This window comes from Ictalurus punctatus, chromosome 11 (assembly GCF_001660625.3).
Source record: "Ictalurus punctatus breed USDA103 chromosome 11, Coco_2.0, whole genome shotgun sequence".
Classification (NCBI taxonomy): domain Eukaryota; kingdom Metazoa; phylum Chordata; class Actinopteri; order Siluriformes; family Ictaluridae; genus Ictalurus; species Ictalurus punctatus.
This window is the reverse complement of record NC_030426.2, coordinates 2913459-2935532: the sequence shown is the minus strand read 5'-3', so window position 1 is coordinate 2935532 and position 22074 is coordinate 2913459. Positions and strand designations below refer to the sequence as shown.

At 38.3% G+C, this 22074-nt stretch overlaps 1 protein-coding gene across 7 annotated transcripts in view; it reads left to right on the top strand.

Moving 5' to 3' along the window:
* Positions 1-20110, top strand: part of chl1b (cell adhesion molecule L1-like b) — a 115339-nt gene extending 95229 nt beyond the window's left edge. For 2 of the 7 annotated variants that reach the window (XM_017479998.3, XM_053683500.1), the window contains exons 21-29: positions 996-1200; positions 1720-1842; positions 10256-10435; positions 11920-11994; positions 13566-13679; positions 13984-14145; positions 14457-14588; positions 15359-15431; positions 18508-20110. In XM_017479998.3, coding sequence (XP_017335487.1) covers positions 996-1200; positions 1720-1842; positions 10256-10435; positions 11920-11994; positions 13566-13679; positions 13984-14145; positions 14457-14588; positions 15359-15431; positions 18508-18709 — 1266 coding nt within the window. In that variant the 3' untranslated portion in view covers positions 18710-20110. The remainder of the gene's footprint in view (positions 1-995; positions 1201-1719; positions 1843-10255; positions 10436-11919; positions 11995-13565; positions 13680-13983; positions 14146-14456; positions 14589-15358; positions 15432-18507) is intronic. The other 5 variants (XM_053683501.1, XM_053683502.1, XM_053683503.1 and 2 more) reach the window with 5 other exon arrangements.
* Positions 20111-22074: the final 1964 nt, after the last annotated feature.

Below are 22074 nucleotides of genomic sequence, written 5' to 3'. Positions count from 1 at the left end.
TTATGATGGCACAGAAGAGCACACAAACAAACAGTGTTGTGACAGCTACACTTTCTGGCTCACAACACATACATATATCCACATATAAACACACACATGAGTATAAAAAGACATGGTAATACAACCCACTGAGGGAGAATGAGGGTATGAGTTTAGTCTAAGCCAGGGGTTCCTAAACTTTTTGGGAAAAAACAACACTAAAAAGGACATTATGAATTTTCTGTGACCCCAAGCCTTGTCCACCCTACATTATTTGTTATTCCACATTTATAATATAGGACTCCTGTAACATTTGAACATTTTATTGTCAGTAATATGTGTATGTGTAGCATAAGGGACTAAAAACCAAAGAAATGTTGTTTGCACTGACCTACCAGTCTAATGGGATGTGTTGTGTTGTTACAGGAAATTCCACGCCAGGGTGGTGTGACACGGTCCGACATAAGGCAGAGAAACCTGGTTTATACTTAAGACGTGATTTTGTGTGTACATGCAAAACCAGTGGCAGCACTAGCAGCATTGTTCACACACTTGCTATATACCTTATGTATATACAAAATTAACTAGATGGCAAAACAGAGCCAAAACTTTCCTGTCCATCAGGTTTCCAAGCTGGAATGTAAAATGTTTAGCGATTCTATGCACAGCAACATTAAACACACAAATGAACTCTGTTTTTCTTAAAATGTTCCACTGTCATCATGATTGTTGTCATAAGCTGCATCTCAAATCGAAAACTCTGATCTTATAGAGGTTTCACAAGTTTGAAGGCTACAAGAGAGGTTTTTAAAATTCAAACACTAACTGTAATCGGAAAAACCTGTTAGTATTCAGTAACAGTATAGAATAGAACATAAGCACTGTCTAATTAACAGAGTGCGAGAGGCAAAGTGCTGGAGAAGCTCCACCAAGTGTTTTGGCAGTGGAGTTATTAGTACAGTGTATTGAGAGAGAGAGAAGAGAAAAGTTTTGTAACATCACAGTTTGTGTTTCAGGTTCAGTGGTGGCGTCTGCGCAGTCTCTTGAACACAAGGAAAATGCATGGTGATAAACACACACTCAGGTTTCCCGGGGACAGAAATCATGCCCTAATCCCAGGGCTCCGACCTTTCTCCGAATACAGTCTCATTGTCATGGCCTACAATGGACGAGGCAATGGACCAGGAAGCCACCCGGCCACTTTTAAAACTCCAGAGGGAGGTAGGAGTTGATGAAAGGAGCATAATTTGTGTTTTGTGATCTAAATTGCAATTGCCTGAAGGATATATGAAAAAATTTAAATAAAATATTAATTCTCCTTTATATATATATATATATATATATATATATATATATATATATATATATATATATATATATATATATATATATATATAAGGGTACATGAATTTTTTATCTGATAACCATGTAAATCAAAATATCTCCTATAGCTAATATTTTCAAAATAAATTTTGACCTTAAATGACAGTGCAAGAGGAAGGATTCAATTACAATATTAAGATGTTGTTAGAATTTTTATGTACTTGTTATAATGATTCTATTAGCCTTCAGTCATTTATTAAAGCTATTGTAGTAGTATGTAGATATACATTTCTTGAAAAAAAAAATAGCTGGAAAAATGGTTGTGTGTGATGACTTTCTTTATACCAATATATTCTTATAACTATAATTGGATTTTATTTTACTTTTTTCAACTAATCTCCTTTCTCTCTCCGATAGTTCCAGATCAGGCTGCACTTTTCAGGGCTACAGATGTTCAGAAGCATGCTCTCACTCTTAGCTGGTCTCCTCCAGTGGAGGCTAATGGAGTTCTTACCGGCTGTGTCCTGCAATACCAGCTAAGTATGGCAATATTAATGCATTCTTTCCGAATATCCAGCAATTTCGTTCCTTCAAAATCTCGCCACTAGGAGACACTGTTGTGACACCCACATGTTTTACAAAATAGGAAATAGGGTTAGCATTGGTCTGTGGCCAGGTCTAGACAACATCAGGCCTGGTTATGATTATTATAGGAACCTGTTACTTATATTTGTTATCTACAAAATGTTAATGCTTATATGAGAGTACACCAGTGGATGAATATTTATGACTGGGACTGCTTAGAATATAAGCCAACATAAAGAAAAGCATACAGGCAAAAAGACAAATGCAATCTAAACTTGATTTTCATGCTTATTTCCCTGCATAGTTTACATTTACTGTTAATCATGTTAAGTTTTTTGGGGGGTTCAAGCAAACGCTTTTCTCATTTCATAACCTGTTCTCACCACAGATTATCAGCTAGGATACATTACACGTTGGAGATTTCTGGACTTCAAGCAGCCAATAAAACACACACAGCCTGGAAGGGTTTATTAGTTCATGTATTTGACAGTGCAGCTGATCACTGTGGCTAAGTGCCATGCTCCATATTAAAAGGAGGGACATTTTAATCAGAAGAGTGTGCAAGAGTCTCAGTGTGCCCTTTGAAGTCCCTGCACAGGAAGCAGGGTGTGAAATGTTTGGGATAATGCATCCAGCTGTCCATGTGGCACACAGCAGCCTGGAATTTAAAATGCTAGTGCACACACATCACATGGCTAAGCTTGGCTGCACTGAGCTTTAACACACTCAATATTTCACGCTCATTGCTTGTTTCATGAAAATATTTAGAGATAGTGCTTTATACATTCAGAGAATAGATGTGGGGTGTCTCATTGTGAGACAAATTAACCAGTCTCACTGATAGAACTTGTCTGATGCTTTCACGACGTGCTCTGACAGGCTGATGATGCATTTAATGAGTAAATGCTGCACAAGTCTACTCCAGTGTAGCTGTTGTGAGAGTGGGACACATCCATGGATCCTGTCTTAGAATCCAGAGATCCTGATCATTTGTCAGTGTTATATAGAAAAAGTTTTTAAATTGGTCCTTATGAAGAAAACTTTAGAATCATTAGTCCTCATTTATCCATATTTTATTAAAGTTGTGTATAAATGTTAGTGGACACCAAACAGTACTAAAAAATTCCACCAGATTTACAAAGGTTTCGTCAATGCTGATTTTTTTTCATACTCATTTGTATATATTGATTAATCACCATAATTATCAGACACATTCACGGCACAGCTGATTTGCATTTCATGATGCCCACAAAACTCCATAAAAGGCAAAGCTCACACAGCTGAAATGACAAGCCAAAGGCAAAAATAGACTTTCTCAGAGGCAGATGTGAAAGTTATTTTTCCTCAAGTCTATGCCAGTAAGAAAACATCTTTAAAATCTGTAGCCAAATTACAGAAAGGTGAATTAGATGTGAATTAAGTAAGGTGAAAATACAATGGTTTGACGTGAAAACAGAGACAAGAATGTATATCTACAGTACACAGGTGATCATCGATACCAATCATATCACACAGGGAAACTGCTATTTTTAATTGTATTTTTATATTCAAAGTGTCTCGGAGACACTGCCTATACACTGCCTGAGCCTGTCCTCCTTGTATACAGTGGCATTCTTAATTTAATTACTGGTCTTATTTGTCTTAATTTATAGATTTATCTTGGTGTAGAACCCAGTGTGTTAGGGTATGGATGAAGGCTTTGGAGACAGGCGGAATTCTAGCAGAGATCCAGGCTCGCATTTATTCATGCTGTGCTTTTCAGCACACTTTCACAAACTCAATCAGAAAAACCAAACCAACTGAAAAGGGTCCGTCATGAACTCATGACTTTCTCTCTGTTCAAATTCATGTTCACACTCCTCGGTGTGTGTGCGTGTCAGTCTGTGTGTGTGTGTTGCACACTCTGCCAGTTCGAGCACTCTCTCTCTCTGGTTACGGCTGTCACTGAAAGCACAAAGAGATACAAATAAGTAGACTGGTGGTAATAAGACACAGATGAGAATCATCACGCATTACCTGCTGGTTTGACCCGCCTCCTCTCTATCCGCAGCTGACACTCTATCATGCCCCCACTGCCACAGTTGGCTTGCTTTTTATATCTTTTTCCCATACTTAATATTTCTTTTGTTAATGCTTTTATTATGAAATAAGGTAAAAGTGCTGTATCTCATCACAATTTATATGATTTGAAGTAAATAAATCAAAGTTTATATTAATTCGCCTCCTTTAGGATAAATTTACACGCACTCAGGAGCACAAGTAGTTTTTTTTTCTGAAATTACAGAACTATCATGAACGCCAAATTTCTTGTATGAATGCTCCTATGAATGACTTATGAATAAATCCCTTCATATGCAGCTTGATCCCCCCCCCCCCCCCCCCCAAAAAAAAAAGGAAATCCACAGGGAAATTCATTCATTCATTCTTTAATCATCTTTTCTAGCCACTTTATCCTGATCAGGGTAGAGGTGGCCCACGGAGGGCAAGGTGGGAGAATTCATGCCAGATGGGATGCCAGTCCAGTGCAGGGCACATGGGGAAAAGCAAAAAAAAACTTCTCTTCAGAGGAAAAAGAATTTTGATTAGTAAAGTGGAAGTGTATTTATGCTCCTGGGTTCCGTATTCAGCTTGGGTCCTATCTGATGGCAGAAATTTATTTGTATGGATTTCAGGAGTGAGTCATACAATCTGCCTATAAACTACTGAGAGCTTACAGCTAAGAAATAGGTCCGGTTGCTAAACATGCTGTCTTCAAAAGGCATAACCCTTAACATCCTCCAAAGAAGTGACAATGCTTGTATTTTTTTAATGCGCTAATTCTGTTAAAATTGTATGTGATCTGAGACTAGCCATAACTGCATATGCAATTAAAGTTACCTACATTTAATCAAAAAATAGTAATAGATTTCAGAGTTAATTTTGTTTATTAGTGGTCCCGATTATATATATATATATATATATATATATATATATATATATATATATATATATATATATATATATATATATATAACCATTTGGTATACATGCATACATGAATATATATATACAGTGGAAGACACAATCACATTTTTTCGGTAAATATATTTCCAATGAGGTTAATCACATGAAATTTTCACCAACCGTCAGTATTAACTCAAGAAATCCAGAAATATAAAGGCCTCACAACATTACAGTCCACAAATAAAGTTATGTGTGATAAAGTGGAATGACACAGGAAAAAAGTAATACGCTAACTGAAATTTATTTAATACTTAGTGGAGAAGTCTTTGTTTGTAATGACAGCTTCAAGACGCTTCCTGTATGAAGAAATCAATTGGCCGCAGTATTCAGGTGTGATTTTGGCCGATTCTTCTAAACATATTGTCTTTCTATGTTGTTCAATTGGATTCAAGTCAGGTGATTGACTGGGCATTCTAATTCTTTCCTTTGCTGTATGCTTTGGATCTTTGTCCTGTTGGAAGGTCCACCCATGTCTCAAATTCATCATCCTGGTGCATGGCAGCAGATTCTTCTCAAGAATCTCCCCATAAAGGGCTCCATTCATCGTTCCTTCAATTGTATGAAGTCTGCCACTACCATGCGATGAAAAACAACCCCACACCATGATGCTTCCACTTCCAAACCCACTGTTGGTATAGTGTTTTAAATGTGATGTGCAGTGCTATTTCTTTCCCAAACATGGTGTGTAGTATGACAGCCAAAAAGTTAAATTTTGCTCTCATCTGACCAGAATATACTCTCCCAGTATTTCATACGCTTGTCCAAATGAGTTGCAGCAAAATTTAAACAAGTTTCGACATGCCTTTTCTTTAGTAATGGAGTCTTGTGGGGTGAGTGTTAGCAATGGAGTGCATTGCCTATTGTTTTCTCTGTGATGAAGGCACCTGCTGCCTCCAAGTGTTTCTGGTGCTCTTTCCGAGTGCTCCTTGGCTCTTGGGCTACTCGTCTGAATATTTGCACAGATGGGGTATAATTACTTGCGCATTTCAGCTGGTTCCTTGCCTAACCTTGCCTTGGAGAACTGCTTTTTCTTAGCGGGTTCAATACTTTTTTCCTATGCCATTCCACTTTGTTACACATAACTTTATTTATGGAATTTAATGTTGTGAATTCTTTATATTTCTCAATTTCTTGAGTTAATACCAATGTTTGTTGAAAATTTCGTGTGAATAGCCTCGTGTGAATATATTTACTGAAAAAAATGCTCATGTGTCCAATACTTACTTCCCTCACTGTGTGTGTGTGTGTGTGTGTGTGTGTATGTATGTATATATATATATATATATATATATATATATATATATATATATATATATATATATATATATAATATATATATATAAAATGTCTTTACAAAGGGAAAATAAATCATCTGGGTTATCAATAAATCATCTGCATGTGAAGTTCATGCAACATCATGCCTGTTTAGAGGCCTGCCGGGATCAGGTGACTTGGCAATTAAGCGCGTCGCATGATATATATATACTGCACCTGTGAACCGCACTGTCAGCCTCTATTATCTGAAGTAAAGACGCAATTCACAGGCACTGTTCATTTTGAACAGGCTGTAACCTCGGTATGACAAAGTGGGTATTCTCGCTCTCAAAGTGTTGAGCAAACGCACTGTGGAGTTCCCTTTGAGTTCCCAGGGTCATTGCAAGACACTCGAGCCCGCAGAGTAATGAATATCCAAGCTGTAATAACAAATGAATGAGTGTGCTGTAGACCACCCTGCAGCAGCACACACATCCTGTAAGGATACCCCTTTGGACAAAGCTTTCGAGGAGGTGACCCCCCTAGTGGAATGAGCCTTTATGCCCAGAGGCATAGTGAGACCGTGCGCCTCATAAGTGACAGAGATTGCTTCCACTATCCAATTAGAGATGCGCTGTTCGACACAGCATCACTTATACTGTCGCCGCCGAAGCAGACTTATGCCACTGACTAGAGTGGTGGACATAAATACAGAGAGCCATTACTGGACACAGTAAGTGCATTCTCTCTTGTTCCGGTGTGAGGAACAGAAGGCATAAAGCCTGCAACACTACAGGCTGAGCAGCCGATGTAGGCAGTTTAGGAATATAATCCCGACTAGGATACAGGAAGGCCTTGGCTAATCTAGGGATAAAATCAAGACAGGAAGGGGCAACAGAGAGAGCTTGTAGATCTCCTTCTCACTTGAGAGATGTCAGGGCCAGCAGAAGAGCTACGTTTAGAGTCATAAGCTTCTCAGAGGCTGACTCTAAGGGCTCAAATGGGGCGCTCGACAGACCTTCCAGGACCACAGAAGATCCCAGGAAGGTATGCATGGTCTGCAGATGGGCCTCAGCAGCACTATGCATAAACCTCGAAGTTAGAGGATGCTGCCCCACAGAGGCTCCATCAATAGGGGCGTGGCTGGCCGAAATGGCGACCACGTAGACCCTGACTGTAGAAGGAGCCAACCTCGCTGAGAAACGTCCTTGTAAGAACTTCAGGACTGTAGCTATTGCACAGTTCACTGGGTCTAGCTGACGTTCCTCACACCACGAGACAAAAAGTTGCCACTTGAGCGTGTACAATTTCCTCATGGATGGTGCTCCAGTGTTCAAGATGGTCTCTACAACCTCAGTTGTGAGACCAGAATCTATGAGCTGGTGCCCCTCAGGAGCCAGACCCACAGTTTCCATAGTTCCAGTCAAGGATTATAAATCAGCCCTCTAGCTTTAGATCCCTGCAGATGGGAATCTCCCAAGCAGTGCTGTCTAGCAGGGATATCTCTGAGAACCATATTCGAGCTGGCCAATAAGGTGCTACTAGCAGCAGACGTAGACGGTCTTGGAGAACTCTCGCTAGAACTTGTGGGAGCAGAGTGATCAGGGGGAAAGCATATAGATGCGACCTTGGCCACATGTGCACAATGGCGGCCAACCCTAATGATGTGGGAGCAGTGAGGACGAACCACAGCGGGCAGTCTATTGTCTCCTCGGAGGCGAACACATCCACTTCTGCTTGGCTGAACCTCCACCATATGGACTCCACCACTTGTGGATGGAGCCTCCAACCTCTCTCGATCAGCCCCTGCCTTGACAGGATGTCTGCTCCCACATTCTGGCTGCCCAGAATGTATATTACACTCACAGACAATAACCTTCCCTCTGCCCAGAGATGAATTAGTTGTGCCTGCCTGAACAGGGTAGAAGGAACTGGCTGAACGCCGCCGTTTACTGTTTTGCTTCATGAAATTCATCGGCCATGGCATTAACCATGCCGCCGAACAGGCCGGAAGGTTTAACAGGGGCGTCCAGCAAGGAGACCTTATCTTTGTCTCCCATCGCTGAGAGGTTGAGCCATAGGTGCCTCTCTACTGCAACAAAGCTACCCATTGAAGGCCGATATGACGGGCCGTTTGCTTGGTCACCCAAAGAGACAAATCCATGGCACTGCACAGCTTTGCTACTGCCTCGGGCCCAATTTCCTCCTCAGTGTCAAGCTCACTCAACAGGTCTGCTTGTTAGGCCTGCAACACTGTGATTGTATGCAATGACCCACAAGCAAGATCCACTACCACATAGGCTTTGTCCGCCAACACCAAGGTGGCCTTACATGACTTGGAAAGGAAAGCCCCCCTAAATTACCTGCCATCGATGGAGAGAAGTAGCTCACAAGTGTCTCCTCCAACTTCGGCATAACTAAATAGCCGTGCTGTTCACTCCCCATGATGGCCAAATAATCAAACGTTGCGAGGTTATAAACATGGCTAGTGTATGGTTTTCCCCAGAAGTGTGATATTTCATTATGCACTTCTGGAAAAAGGGGAATTTTCTGTGGCGTGAGGTAGATTTATTTTCACTGGGGAGGAAGCGCTCATCCAGCCTGCTGTGAGCCACTTCCACTGCCCTAGTAATCACCTCAAGCAGCTATTTATATGCTTGAGAGTTGCTATCTGTTTTTGGTGCAATGGCACCCCCTACTGGCTCATCGGAATCAGAGAGGGGTTTTTTGGTTTGTGGTTTTCCAGAGCAGGAGGATTCGCGACACGAGCTCCAAAGTCAGGCGGAGAGCCAGACCCGGAAGACAGAGCAAGAGATATAGTAGCGCTCGTCTCCGGCTCCTCTTCCAGATCCATACGAGATCCCCAGGACCTGATCCGCGAGGCTGTGAAACCCATCTCCCTTCGGCAGAGAAGAGAGCGAGTCACGAGCGGAGCTGCGTAATTGTAAAGCATTCACAATGCTCACAGTCAGACCCCTTGAGTGGCATGCTCCATCCCTAAACACTTCACACAAAAAGTGTGTCCGTCCATCCCCCGTGATGAAACAGGAGCAAGGCGCAACACACTTCCTGAAGTCTCTCTCGCTCAGTCTGTTTTTTCCCTTTTTTGAAAGGGACAGAAAAGTAAAGATTTTTCTTTCTTTTTTTTTGAAAAGATAGAGAGGAAATGAAGCGTCTTTTTGTGAGCATTACACAAACGACCGACATGCAGTCTAGCTGAAGATAATAAGGCTGACGACATGGTTCACAGGTGCAGTATATGTATCACGTGACACGCTTAATTGCCACATCACCTGATCATGGCAGGCCTATAAATAGGCATGATGTTACACAAGCTTCTGATGCCGGTCATGTGCGAGGGCGCTTCCCAAAGCGTTGACCAAACACAATGTGGAGATACCTTTGATAGGGAACATATGTTATAATGAGGTAGTTATTTAGCTGATTGCATATTGTAATTATTAGCATATCACACATTATTTTAATTAATTTAATAAATTAAGGTCTTTATCATTTTGGAATATTCCAGACAACTCACATTATTGGGAGATCAGAGCTCTTCACAGCTCAGTGATTTCCACCCACAACGCACTATATTCCTCTCAAGTAATCATCAAACCCTTTAAGAGCTTAATCAATCATCCCACCATGCGAGAGGACACTACATGGTTCTACAGGGTCCAGCATGGTATGTGAATGAGATGCATTATCTGAGCCTGTCTAGAGGTCAATCTTGTCACTTGTCTTGTGACATAGAAGGCTGAGGTATTTGTTGTTTGTGGTAATCAATCCCGGTGAATGCAATGAGAATTTTTCAACCGCCCATCCCACAGAGTTTTACATCTGGGCGTCTTAGTTTGAGGGATGAAACCAGTGGCTCAGTGGTTAAAGCTGTGGGCTGCTGATCAGATGGCCATTAACTCTCAGTTGCTCAGTTGTATCCAATCTTAATTGTTATCAATGTCACTTTAGATTTAAAAAAAAAAAAAAAGTCAGCTAAATGTATAGTGAAGTGGCCTTCCAGGACTGGGAGTAAAAAACACAACAGTAGAGTAAGTCCACTACTCATGTATCTTGCAAATCTGAGTTGTATTCCAAACTTTCTGTTTAGTTAATAGCACAGAGGAAGTGGGACCCCTGCTGACTGTGAACATCACCCATCCAGATACAAATAAATGGCACCTCAAGGACCTGGAACCAGTTAGCCGCTACAGGTTCTACCTGTATTACTGCACACAAACAGGCTGTGGCCCAGTGACTAGTGAGGAGTACATCACCATCCCAGAAGCACGTGAGTACCAGGGCATAGCCGTTTTACGAATGAGACTCGTGCATGGATCCCAGCTTAGACGGCAGAGATCTTGGTCCTCTGATATGGATGGCCGAGTCAATAGTTTCTGATCATCCATCCATGTCAGAGGATGTTCATTTTCCCTCTCATTCCACCATGCTTTTCATATGCCCATCTATGCGCTTCTTTATTGCTAAACAATATCATAGCAGTGTGGGAGCAGGAACATTCATCACTGTCAAGGAAGACCAAGTGCTTATTGATTTGGGGGAAGGGTGAAAGCTTTAGAAAGGGAAAATAAATAATGTCACCTCCAAGAAGGGAAATAATATGTAGTTATCATTTCATATTTGGTAATGATGTAGTGATCAACTAAGTGTGCCAGAATATGTGCTGTGTTGAATACAATGTTTTTACATACTTAAAAAGAATAATGATCGATAAAAAGCTATTTATTATTTTTACTTGACTGGGGATCCACATAGTCGCAACAAAGATATCATGAGAGCCATAAGTTTGTAGCATTGCATTACTATATGGCATAGTAATAAAGAACAGTTAGGAAATTGAATTGCCTATTTCATATGCAGTTTGATATCTTATTTCCTTTATCAACAACAGACCATTAGACAGACTATGGAACTCAATATTGTCAGGAGGAGAGGAAAGCAGGAATATAAGTCTTACATGCTGTAATGTAAACTCAGTGTTCAGCAGTATTACAGGGAACAATTTGAAGATCCCAATTTGTAAGAGCTCAGCATTTCTCCATGCCTGCTGCTAGGGAGCATTTCCTTACACCACCCTGATAATTTGCATTGCTTTCAACAGAAAGTAGATGCTATTTACTTTCAATGTGTGCTGTCTTTAACAAGCTGTCTCTTTCATTCATTTTTTTCTTGTTTTTATGGCTTTTTTTATTTGATTTGCCAGCTTCAACAGATGTGCCTACTTTCACCAGCAGTATGAAGTCTTCTTTATTCCATAGATGTAGATTTAGTAATAGTAGTGCTAACATTAGTGGTACTTTAGATTATTAAATTAGAAATGCTAAATAAAATGGAAGTATTGCCATTTAATAGCTGTTTAAATAAAGTAGATTTTTTTTTGTCTTTTCATGCTCATCTTAAAAAAGAAACACTGTAACTCAGCCATAGAGATCACTATTGTGTTAAAAAAAAAAAAGTGACAACAAACCTAATTATCAGATACAACTCTTTTTTTATAAAGATGAGAAAGGCCATTAAATTTAGAAATGTTCTCTGATCACAGAATGTTTATCAACACTGTAGTAAATCTAATACCGTACTTGAAAGAGTCCTTGTCTCCATCAAATAACTCTTAAATTGTTCCTATGTTTAATAGTTCTGCAGTTCAGTAGAGTCCAGTAGGGTAGCATGCATGGATTAATTAACTTAAAGCCTAGTAGAAACTTTACTGAGAAACTGTAGTGGACAAACTGAAGATTGTATTTTTCTTTTCAGGACAGTCCAGAACTCATTTGACTCCAAGAAATCCTTCTGTCTCCCCTGTGGCTAAAGCCACACTTTCTTCTATAGGTATTAAACATGAGTCCATATTTAAAATTAGTCACAGGTTGTCCAAAATAGATGGTCTATACATGAGTAGTTAGGTTATAAAAAAGAGAAAATGGAACAGAAAAGGAGATTGTCTGTATGTCAGTATGATGTGTGCATTAAAAATAATGCCGATATTTATTTAGTTGGAAATAGATGTAGTAAAGCTGAACGCTTAGAGGCAAGAGCTTGTTACATTTCCACTGTCCGTAACTGATCAAACGTGAAGCACAGATAGGCCATGCTTTGTTAACCTGGTGGAAAAGCTTTAGTGGCACAATCCCAAGCAAACAGCCAGCATCTGAACGGGTAAGAACTTCTCATGTGTGACAGTTGGGGGTAGCAGCTAGAGAAGTGAAAGACAGAGCTACATAGAGAGTCAGCTGCCACTACTTAAGTGGATAAATGGAAACAGTTGAAAGCTGTGGATCAGAACATTTTCTTTGCTCCCATGGCTTTTGGTGTTTTTTGGCCTGGTGTGAGGGCTTCTCCTATACTGCTACACTGGCAGATGCTTCCTGTCTCATTTAATCCCACTCTCCAGCAGCAAATGACCCAGCCAGCAGCACTCGATATTCATAGCCCCCCACTCCATTTTTTTTTACTTGTGACATGAAATCATCAGTGTGAACTGCGATTTACGCGAATTGCTGCTGTGACAGGGAGCAAAGAAACACGTCTGAAATTAGCAGGTGACATTTTCGAATGGTGTGATGGGAGAGAATGTGTGCCAGAAGCTATGTATGCAGAAACATTCGGCCTGACGGAAGAGTGTGATGGATGTGATTATCATGTCTGGTCATGAAGGAAGACGTTTCCATGAGTGAGATGTAGATTAAATAAAGCTGACAGCTCAAGACACTTTGCCTAATTGGGACACCCAAAAATGGTGAAAACAATTAGCCAGTATGCTGATGTTAGATTGTGTACTGTGTGTCATATTGCCAACCATTAATAAAGCATCCAGTGCTTGCCTATTAGTTTGGGTTATTATTTTTTTCTTCTTCTTCTTATTTTGTGAAATATGGCTTCCTTATTATTTTGTATTTATGGTTGGTGTAGATTCCTGAAACTTAGCTCAAGCTGGTTATTCATTAAATTTTAATTTAATTAAATACATCTCTGAGCCAAATAAGTAATTATTAATTTAGCATCAGGAGGCTAAAACTTTCAGCATGTTTTTGGCACAACAGAGAAACTAAAAGATGCTCAAAAACAACATGCCTTGGGAACAGGGTTTATCATTTTGCTTGAATATTATAAAGCTATTTTTCTGTTAGTGATGTTACATTAAAAGTAGTCCATCCTGTCTGTTCTTATTTTGCTGTCTTAATGCACTGAACAATAGCACAGATGTTGCTTTTATGCTAATAACCAACATTTTATTCATGTAATTTCTTAAAGACGGCCACATACACAAAATAATCCTGCTTCCTTCCTGAAACAAACTATCAAAACTTTTTTCTTGAACACAGATCTCTCTTGACATACACTAACAACTTTTTGTTCTTTCTCTTGCCATGTTATTTTTCTTTCCCTCTTGTTCCTGTCAGCACCCACTGTGTTGAATATTAGTGCCTCAGTTAGCGACAACTTTGCAAATATCAGCTGGATTCTGGGGAAGGAACAAATGGATTCAGAGTTATATGTTGCATATATGAAAAACCGTAAGCCCATCTTACCATTCTTTATAGCTAACAAGGCTGATACTGAAATTTAATTGATAAATTTATACAAGTCACAAAGTCAAAGTAAATATAATGTATGCAATGATTATAAAGCACAATCATAAAATTAATTATTTAGATCACTTTGACTTTCTTAGTGCTAACATTCTCTTTTTTTTTAACCTAAATTATTCTTTCTGGCTTAGTAACACCTTAGCAACCCCTCTATTTAATTAATACTAACTTCATGTTTCTGGCTTACTAACCCCTGCCTAACCCTTCCCTGGTTATGCACCTTCTGTAGGTGAAGGTAACTGGAAGATATCTGAGGCCGTTAACTCCTCTAAGACTTTCCTGGTCATTAAGGAGCTGGAGCCTGGGACAGAATATACAGTACGAGTTATGGCTAAAAGCTGGCATGATAGTTCTAGCATTTTTGAAGATGTTATCAAGACCAGGGCCAAAGGTGAGGGGAGGGGTTCTCTGCCAACAAGCGTCCCATTGCCATGTCATTGTCCTTGAACAAACTTCTCAACTGTGATCAATAATCTCTAAATGTTACCAGCTCAGTGAAAGGAATTAGGTGTTTTTTTCCAGCATCTTAAATTGATTAATTGTACAATCAAGTTGGCTGTTAATTATTAAGTAACTGTTACATTTCCATTCTACTACTCTGCACATTGATAAGCTGGCCTAAGAAAGGCTTTGTCAATATAAACAGTCAATAGCACAAGACGGTCCAGCAAAATTGTGTGAACAAATTGTTATGTTCCTCAGGTTTGGCCAGCATTCACAGTGGAATTTCAAATCAGGGTTGGTTTATTGGATTGATGTGTGCTGTGGCTTTACTCACACTCATCGTGCTCATCGCTTGCTTTGTAAACAGGAACAAAGGAGGGAAGTACTCGGGTAAGGACCTGCATCAAATGCACCTCCATCAACCTCTTTGTCTTCACTTATCACCAGGAGCCAATTACCCACGGGCATTGCAGGGTGGGGGAGTGACAGATAGACAGACAGATGATAGATAGTTAGCAAAGAAAGAACCTCTGAACAGAGCTACTACAAAAAAGATTACTGATGTTTGAAAGAGAGAAACAGAGATAGAAGGAGCTTGATGAGGAACAGAATTCAAGAAATTTTACAACATAAAATATGTAGAAAGAAAGACCAACATATGTATATTCGGATGACAGCATCAGTATGGATGAACCATGCAGTAAGTAAAAGATAGGGTGTGACATTTTATCTGTTTTCTTGATGCAATGATTTTAAATTCCACCTATTAAAAAATACTATATAAAATTATACAAGATATATCTTTCAAATTAGGCAAAAATCTAAATGCTAAAAGTGAAATTATGTATAACTTACTAGTAAAAAGCTCAAAAATCACTGCCTGTGTAAATCATACTGTTCTAAATATTTCCTATAAGAAGCACCGGGCTCAGGATAGTCAGCCATTGCTATTGTTTATTATATTCCAAATCGAGGAATTGTACTCGGTATTAGCCCGACCTTATTGTTACCAGTATAGCTTTTACATTATGGCAACAGTAATTGACTACACAGGATGGATCTAGTCACATAAAACATTTCCACTTTAATTTATTGGTTCATTTACCTTAATAGTTGTGTTAATGAAATTAAAAGAACTATATTTATCCCCCTTTCGGTAGTGAAAGAGAAGGAAGATCTCCATCCAGACTTGGAGTCTCAAGGCATAAATGATGACACTTTCTGTGAATACAGGTAGGCCAAGTCTAAAGTCACTCCATATAGAAATGCTGTAACCTTGTCAACTCATGTATATAAGGATGTCTGGGGGAAAAATAATAAACAAACAACAAAAACAAAAATCCAACAACTACACATTGCTCATGTTAAATCAGTGTTTTTATTTCAGAGTGCTTGGTATGTAGCTCAAGTGTTGTGATAGAAATTAGGCGTAATTGCATCACTGTTAAATTGAAATGTGTTTGTTTTTTGGAACAAAACTAAATGGAGTATGCCCAGTTCTCAGCATGAGATAATGTGAGGGACAATCTGGTATAATTGAAAGGCACTTGCCTCCAGGGCAGCGATATCTGTGTTCATTTCATTAATCTTTAAGTTATCCATTTCATAACATTCTCTTTGAGAGCTCAGTGTGTGTAGGCCCACCATCCCAAAATTTAGATTATCCAATACCAGATGAAAAGTGCGGATATTTTTTTCTCCCATTTATTTCTTTATTTTTAAAGAGTTAGGGGTGCAAATATTAAGAAGTGCAGATGTTGTAGTAGTAGTAGTGGAATGGTAGGAATAGTAGTAGTACTAGTAGTAGTAGTAGTAGTAGTAGTAGTAGTAGTAGTGGAATGGTAGAAATAGTAGTAGTATTTACCAGTAAGAGCACTAGTTGTAAAGAGGAGGAATAGTTGTAGGTAGTAGCAGCAAATAGTTCATTCAACTACTGTGAGTGCCCAGTATAAAATACTTCCCAACATTCGTACACTTTAAATTTCCTCCTCCACAAATCAAACTAAACTAGGCTACCAAAAGTCTTACGCTACATTCACACATACAGCGATTCGCAGCAACAAAGAGACCGGAGCCCATTCGTTTTCAATGAGAGTTGGCTACTCCTGGCAAATGAGCGACAGCAACTGTTGGAGTGTGGGTGTATCTAGCGACATGACAAAGTTGAGGAAATTTTAACTTTATGCAAATTTGGAGTGAATTGGTGCAGTGACTACCATTGGGAGTCAAGGCAGTAGAGCGCACGTGATCCGTAGCCTCCTGTGCTCACTAGCATAAGGACTGAGAATCTGAGGCTGACACGGCCAGCTCTGGCGCCTGAGAACAAGCAGTGCCAAGTCGGACACTTCACACAGGAAACATTGAGGCTGCAGCCGAAGGAGGCCATAAGCTAAGCTTTTGCTGCAGATAGATGGCCGCAATAGCAAAGAGCACACACTGTTTCTCCTTCATGTCATAGGATATGATGCTGATATACATTGATGAATTTTATATTCAAACACTCTCCATCCAGAATATTTCATTTTAGCGGCAAGAAAACTGGTTTGTTGTTAAAAATGGAATGCTAGTTTCCAAAAACTGATAAATGTTACTATTGAAACCAGTAGTAGGAATGCCTACTGGTGACTTCATAGTACAGTGAGTGGTGACTTGCAGCGACAAAATTGCTGTATATGTGAGCGTACCTTTAAGCAGGTGTTGTTGTAACCTCTCACCGACCTGCAAGTCCTCATAAATTGGGAATAAATAGTACTTTTAAAATTTGTTGTACATCAATCACTCATGCACAGCCTTCCTTTTCTTTCCCCAGCTTCCCCTTATGTATCACATTGAAAAATCATATATTCCTTTCACTTAGACGATCGCCTAGACTTCAATCCTCACTCTCATAGCTACATAATAGGGGTGTAACCATACACCAAATTTAAATTAGATGCAATATGATACATTGACTACGTTTACATGGACAGCAGTAATCTAATTATTGACCTTACTCTGAGTAAGATAATATTGTGATTAAGGTGTTTACATGTGTCGCTTTTAGAATACTCCTTTCATGTTCCCGTTTGACATGTTTTAGAACATAATTAGATTAACAGCCCGCGTCATTACGTCACCGCGCCACGCCGTCCGACATCCCTCCAGAATTTCACGTATCAACATACAGTTCGTCTTCGTTATGGTACTGTATACTGTTTGGGGTGTTTTTATTTAATTTTTTAACGAATGCTTTAAGTGCAGTTAATTATTTGTCATGCTATACGTGCTAATAGACAACTGCTTGAATCCATGGGCTGTGTCCCAAACCGCGTAGTTACTGTCTATATAGTAGCCGAGACACATGTATTTTTCCACACTACAGGCCTATAGTAGATAAGTATGCAGTTTGGGATACAGCCGAACTCTCTTGGTCTCCGTAAAATGTAAAACTGCCGTGTGTGATCATGTCCTGTCGCAAAATGCAGTGAAGACACTCACACGACGTTCACAGGAGTCTTAATTCGATAAGGAGTAAAACAGGAGTCTTAATTCGATTAGAGCTTAATTAGAGTATGACCTTAATTAGATAAAGGTAAGTAAAAATTGCTGTTTACATGGTAGTTTCTTAATCAAAGTATGGTCTTAATCAGGTTAAGAGTGGATTATTGTTGTCCATGTAAACGCAGCTTTTGTTTTAAAACAGCAAAAATAAACATTGACTGCTTGTATATGTGTCTTAGGTTTCTATTTGCAATTGATTAAAACATTCAACATTTATAATAGTACAATAATTAAAACATAATAATGAATTCCATGGAATTCTATGTTTTCCATGGCAGCGAGTGTAATTACAGTATGTCTGGAGCTATGAATAGTATTAGTGCCAGCTAGTATGCTAGCACATTTGGTCGTGAAAAACAGTGTGCTTAGGAGACTTTTTTGTTTTATTATTCCTGTAGCCTATCCTGAATTGAATTAAGTTTTTTGTTTATTTTTTTCAGACGAGGGAATGTAGGCTTGATTAAGTTTAAATGTTTATTAAATGCCATGTTATATAAATTATATTTTATGATGAATAACCTACTTTATTGTGCAGTCTGTTCAGTGTATTGTTCTATATGCAGACATATAGGATAGAGAACCTTATGTCAAATGATACCATGCAATATTATACCTTTCTGCATACTTTTACTGTTAGTTAAACTGTACTTACAGAATAAATATGCTTCAAGATGAATATTTAAGAATTAAGGTGGCATTTTAAGGGTCTAAACTCGACCAGAAGCAGCCCTGTTCAGTCATCTGTCTCTCTCTTTTTTTTTTAATCCAGTGATAATGATGAGAAACCCCTGAAAGGCAGCCAGCACTCACTGTCTCGAGACCTGAAGCGAGGGGACAGTGGGGACAGCATAGTGGATTATGGCGATGAGGATGCTCAGTTTAACGAGGATGGATCCTTTATTGGAGAATATGCTGGACAGAAGGAAAGGGCATCCATGGAAATCAAAGGAACCTCTCAGAGCAAACCATGAAAGGACAAAATCCTATTTGATATTGCTTACATAAATTTGGCACAGGGACAAAAAAGGGGGGAGAATGACATAATCCTCCCCCACATATGCAATTTGGTTAAAAAAACAAAACAGTAATTCATGTGTTTATTGTTAATCATGCTCTCGTGCTTATGTTATTTTACAAGGCTTAGTTTCAAACAAATTGTAACAGATAATTCAGTCACTTTCAGTTGTATATAAATGTCAGGTATTCTCTTTATATTTTTGAAATTATGTCAAACTGCCAGGAATAAGTTTGTTTTTGTTGTGCTGTGTTTTTTATTAGTATATATATATATATATATATATATATATATATATATATATATATATATATATATATATATATATATATATATATATATATATATATATATGTGTGTGTGTATGTTTTGTAGGCAGTCTTGGTCATCCTAATGTAAAGGTAAAAAAGGAGACATTCCAGTCTTAATTTGTTATGCACTGTGAGGTCTCTAGGGTCTCCCCCATTGTCTTCTTGTAGTCAAGCAAATTTTTGTTAGAGTATGAAACTATGAAATTTTCTGTTTTATTTCCTTCTTTGCAAATATTATTTACATTTTATATTCAGATCTGCATTCATTGTGTAATTAAATATGTGTACAAAAAAGTCGTTCATTAAATTATTTCCCATTTTAAAAGTATGCAGACTAGAAGAGAAAGAAAAAAACGAGGATTCTGTAAGCAACTACAGTAGTCATGCCTAGCCATTGAGTCTGTAAACATATCCAGTATTCAAGCTACACTAACCATTATCCATATACAGTGCAATCATTATTATTTTGTGTTTGCTTCTATTAACTCATTGTCTGAGCAATATACAATACCATCATGATATGTGAAATATATATTGTATAAAAGAGTTATGATATCACCTTTATAATGTTTTCAGCCTTGCATTTAGTATTGTTATATCACAAGGGCTTTACACAAATGCAAAAATGCACACATATGCACTCTCTTAGTAAATACTGTTTCAACTGTGGCTCACTTCTACCAGTTCTTAATTTAAAATCAAATATAATTCCAGCTGAGGGTTTGACCCAACAGACATTTTAATGGTTGGAGTTTGAGTTCTATGAACATAACACATAAAGCAAAACCATCATGGTGTTGAGCTGTTTAGTCCTTAATGCTGGTAAATTTCCCATTTTAAACATGATATTTAACTAGGCCTTTGGATACACACAACTGTTTTGACTAGCATAGCAGAGTGTAGAATGGCAATTGAAATGTTAAGTTAAATTTGAATGGCATCAGGCAACTCCTCTGTACAAACATGTCTGTGTTTGCATGTTTATGGATGTTGAATGATATTTCGCACAGATTTGACATTAAATTTTATCACTTCTCATTTTCAGATTTGGTGACTCAAAGACCATTGTTTTTTGTCCTCATATCACTTTCATTCCAAACTAAAATTCCAAAGATTAATTCCAAACTTTGTTCCAAGTCAGATCACTGTGGTCTTCTGTCTTAAATAAATTGCTAATTGTACCATTTCATTTACTTGGTACAAACTCTTTCTGCTACTTTTATTAAGGTCATACAAAATTATTCCAAATTTCCACTCTAACAACTGAAGAAACAACTTTTCCACTAACAAAAATGATTTACACTGAGGGAAATAAGTATTGAACAACATTTTTTTCAGTAAATATATTTCCAATGAGGCTATTCACATGACATTTTTACCAGACATCAGACATTTTCACCAGACCTCAAGAAATCCACACATAAAGAATCCAAGCATTAAAGTCCATAAATTAAGTTATGTGTAATAAAGTGGAATGATACAGGAAAAAAAGTATTGAACATGCTAACTGAAATGTATTTAATACTTAGTGGAGAAGCCTTTGTTTGTAATGACAGCTTCAAGACGCTTCCTGTATGAAGAAATTAATCGTCCACAGTATTCAGGTGTGCGTTTGGCCCATTCTTCTAAACATCTTGTCGTTAAATCTTGTTCAATTGGTTTCACGTCAGGTGATTGACTGGGCCATTCTAACGCCTTGATTTTTTTTTTTTTTGTCTGAAACCAACAGCCACAAATTCAATTTTGCTCTCGTCTGACCAGACTACACTCTCCCAGTATGTCATAGGCTTGCCAAATGAGTTGTAGCAAACATTAAAACTGCAACATGCCTTTTCTTTAGTAATGGAGTCTTGCGCGGTGAGCGTGAGCAGTGGAATGCATTGCCTATTGTTTTCTCTGTGATGATGGTACCTGCTGCCTTCAATTGTTTCTGGAGCTCTTTCTGAGTGATCCTTGGATCTTGGGCTACTATTCTGCTCTTTGCTTTTACCCATCATGATGAATTCTTGTGTGACACCTTGGTAACAAAAAGCATTTTTATAGACCACCAATTTACTAACCCAGCTGATATTAATTTGCACATATAGGAAGTATAATTACTTATAATTACTTGCCTTGGAGAACTGCTTGTTCTTAGCATGTTCAATACTTTTTCCCTATGTCATTCCACTTTATTACACATAACTTTATTTATGGATTTTAATGTTGTAAATTCTTTATATTGCCAGATTTCTTGAGGTAATTCCAAAGTCTGGTGAAAAATTCATGTGAATAGCCTGATTGCAAATATATTTACTGAACAAAAATGTTGACATATACAATACTTATTTCCCCCACTGTATGATTAACATATTTATTGCATGAGTTATTCATTTTAAGAAACCCAGACTGTGCAATAATCTTAAAGATATAGCTCTGCCAAAAAAACGAATAAAGTAAAAAATGAATGAAAACAATTCACTAATAGAACATTTTGTACCTTTATTTTGAAATTTTTACTTAAAATTTTATGTGAAAAACAATGAGAATCATTATACTTAAAAAAAATTCAAATAAAAAATGTACAATAACCTGGTTGCAGAAGTGAGCACACCCCTAAACTAATACTTAGTTGAAGTACCTTTAAATTTTATCACAGCATTCAATCTTTTTTTGGGTAAGAGTCAATCAGTTTGGCACATTTTAGGAATATTTTGCCATTCTTCCATGCAAAAGAACGCCCTTTCACACTGAGTGCGATGCTATAAAGCGAAGCAAATCGCCGGCAAACAGTGCTTTCACATTGACCGCGAAATGATTGATCGCCTTCGGCTAATTCACACCTGCACAATAGGTGGTGCTGACCGAGAATGCATTTTACGCCTGCACACTAGGTGGCACAACCTACTGATCAGGTACTTATTAGTACCTGCACTGCTACCATAGACTCAATTGTCCCCTTGAAGTTACAAAGATCCAAGGTGACGAAGAAAGTTCAGCCCTGGTTAAAAAGCTCCACTCATGCTCTCTG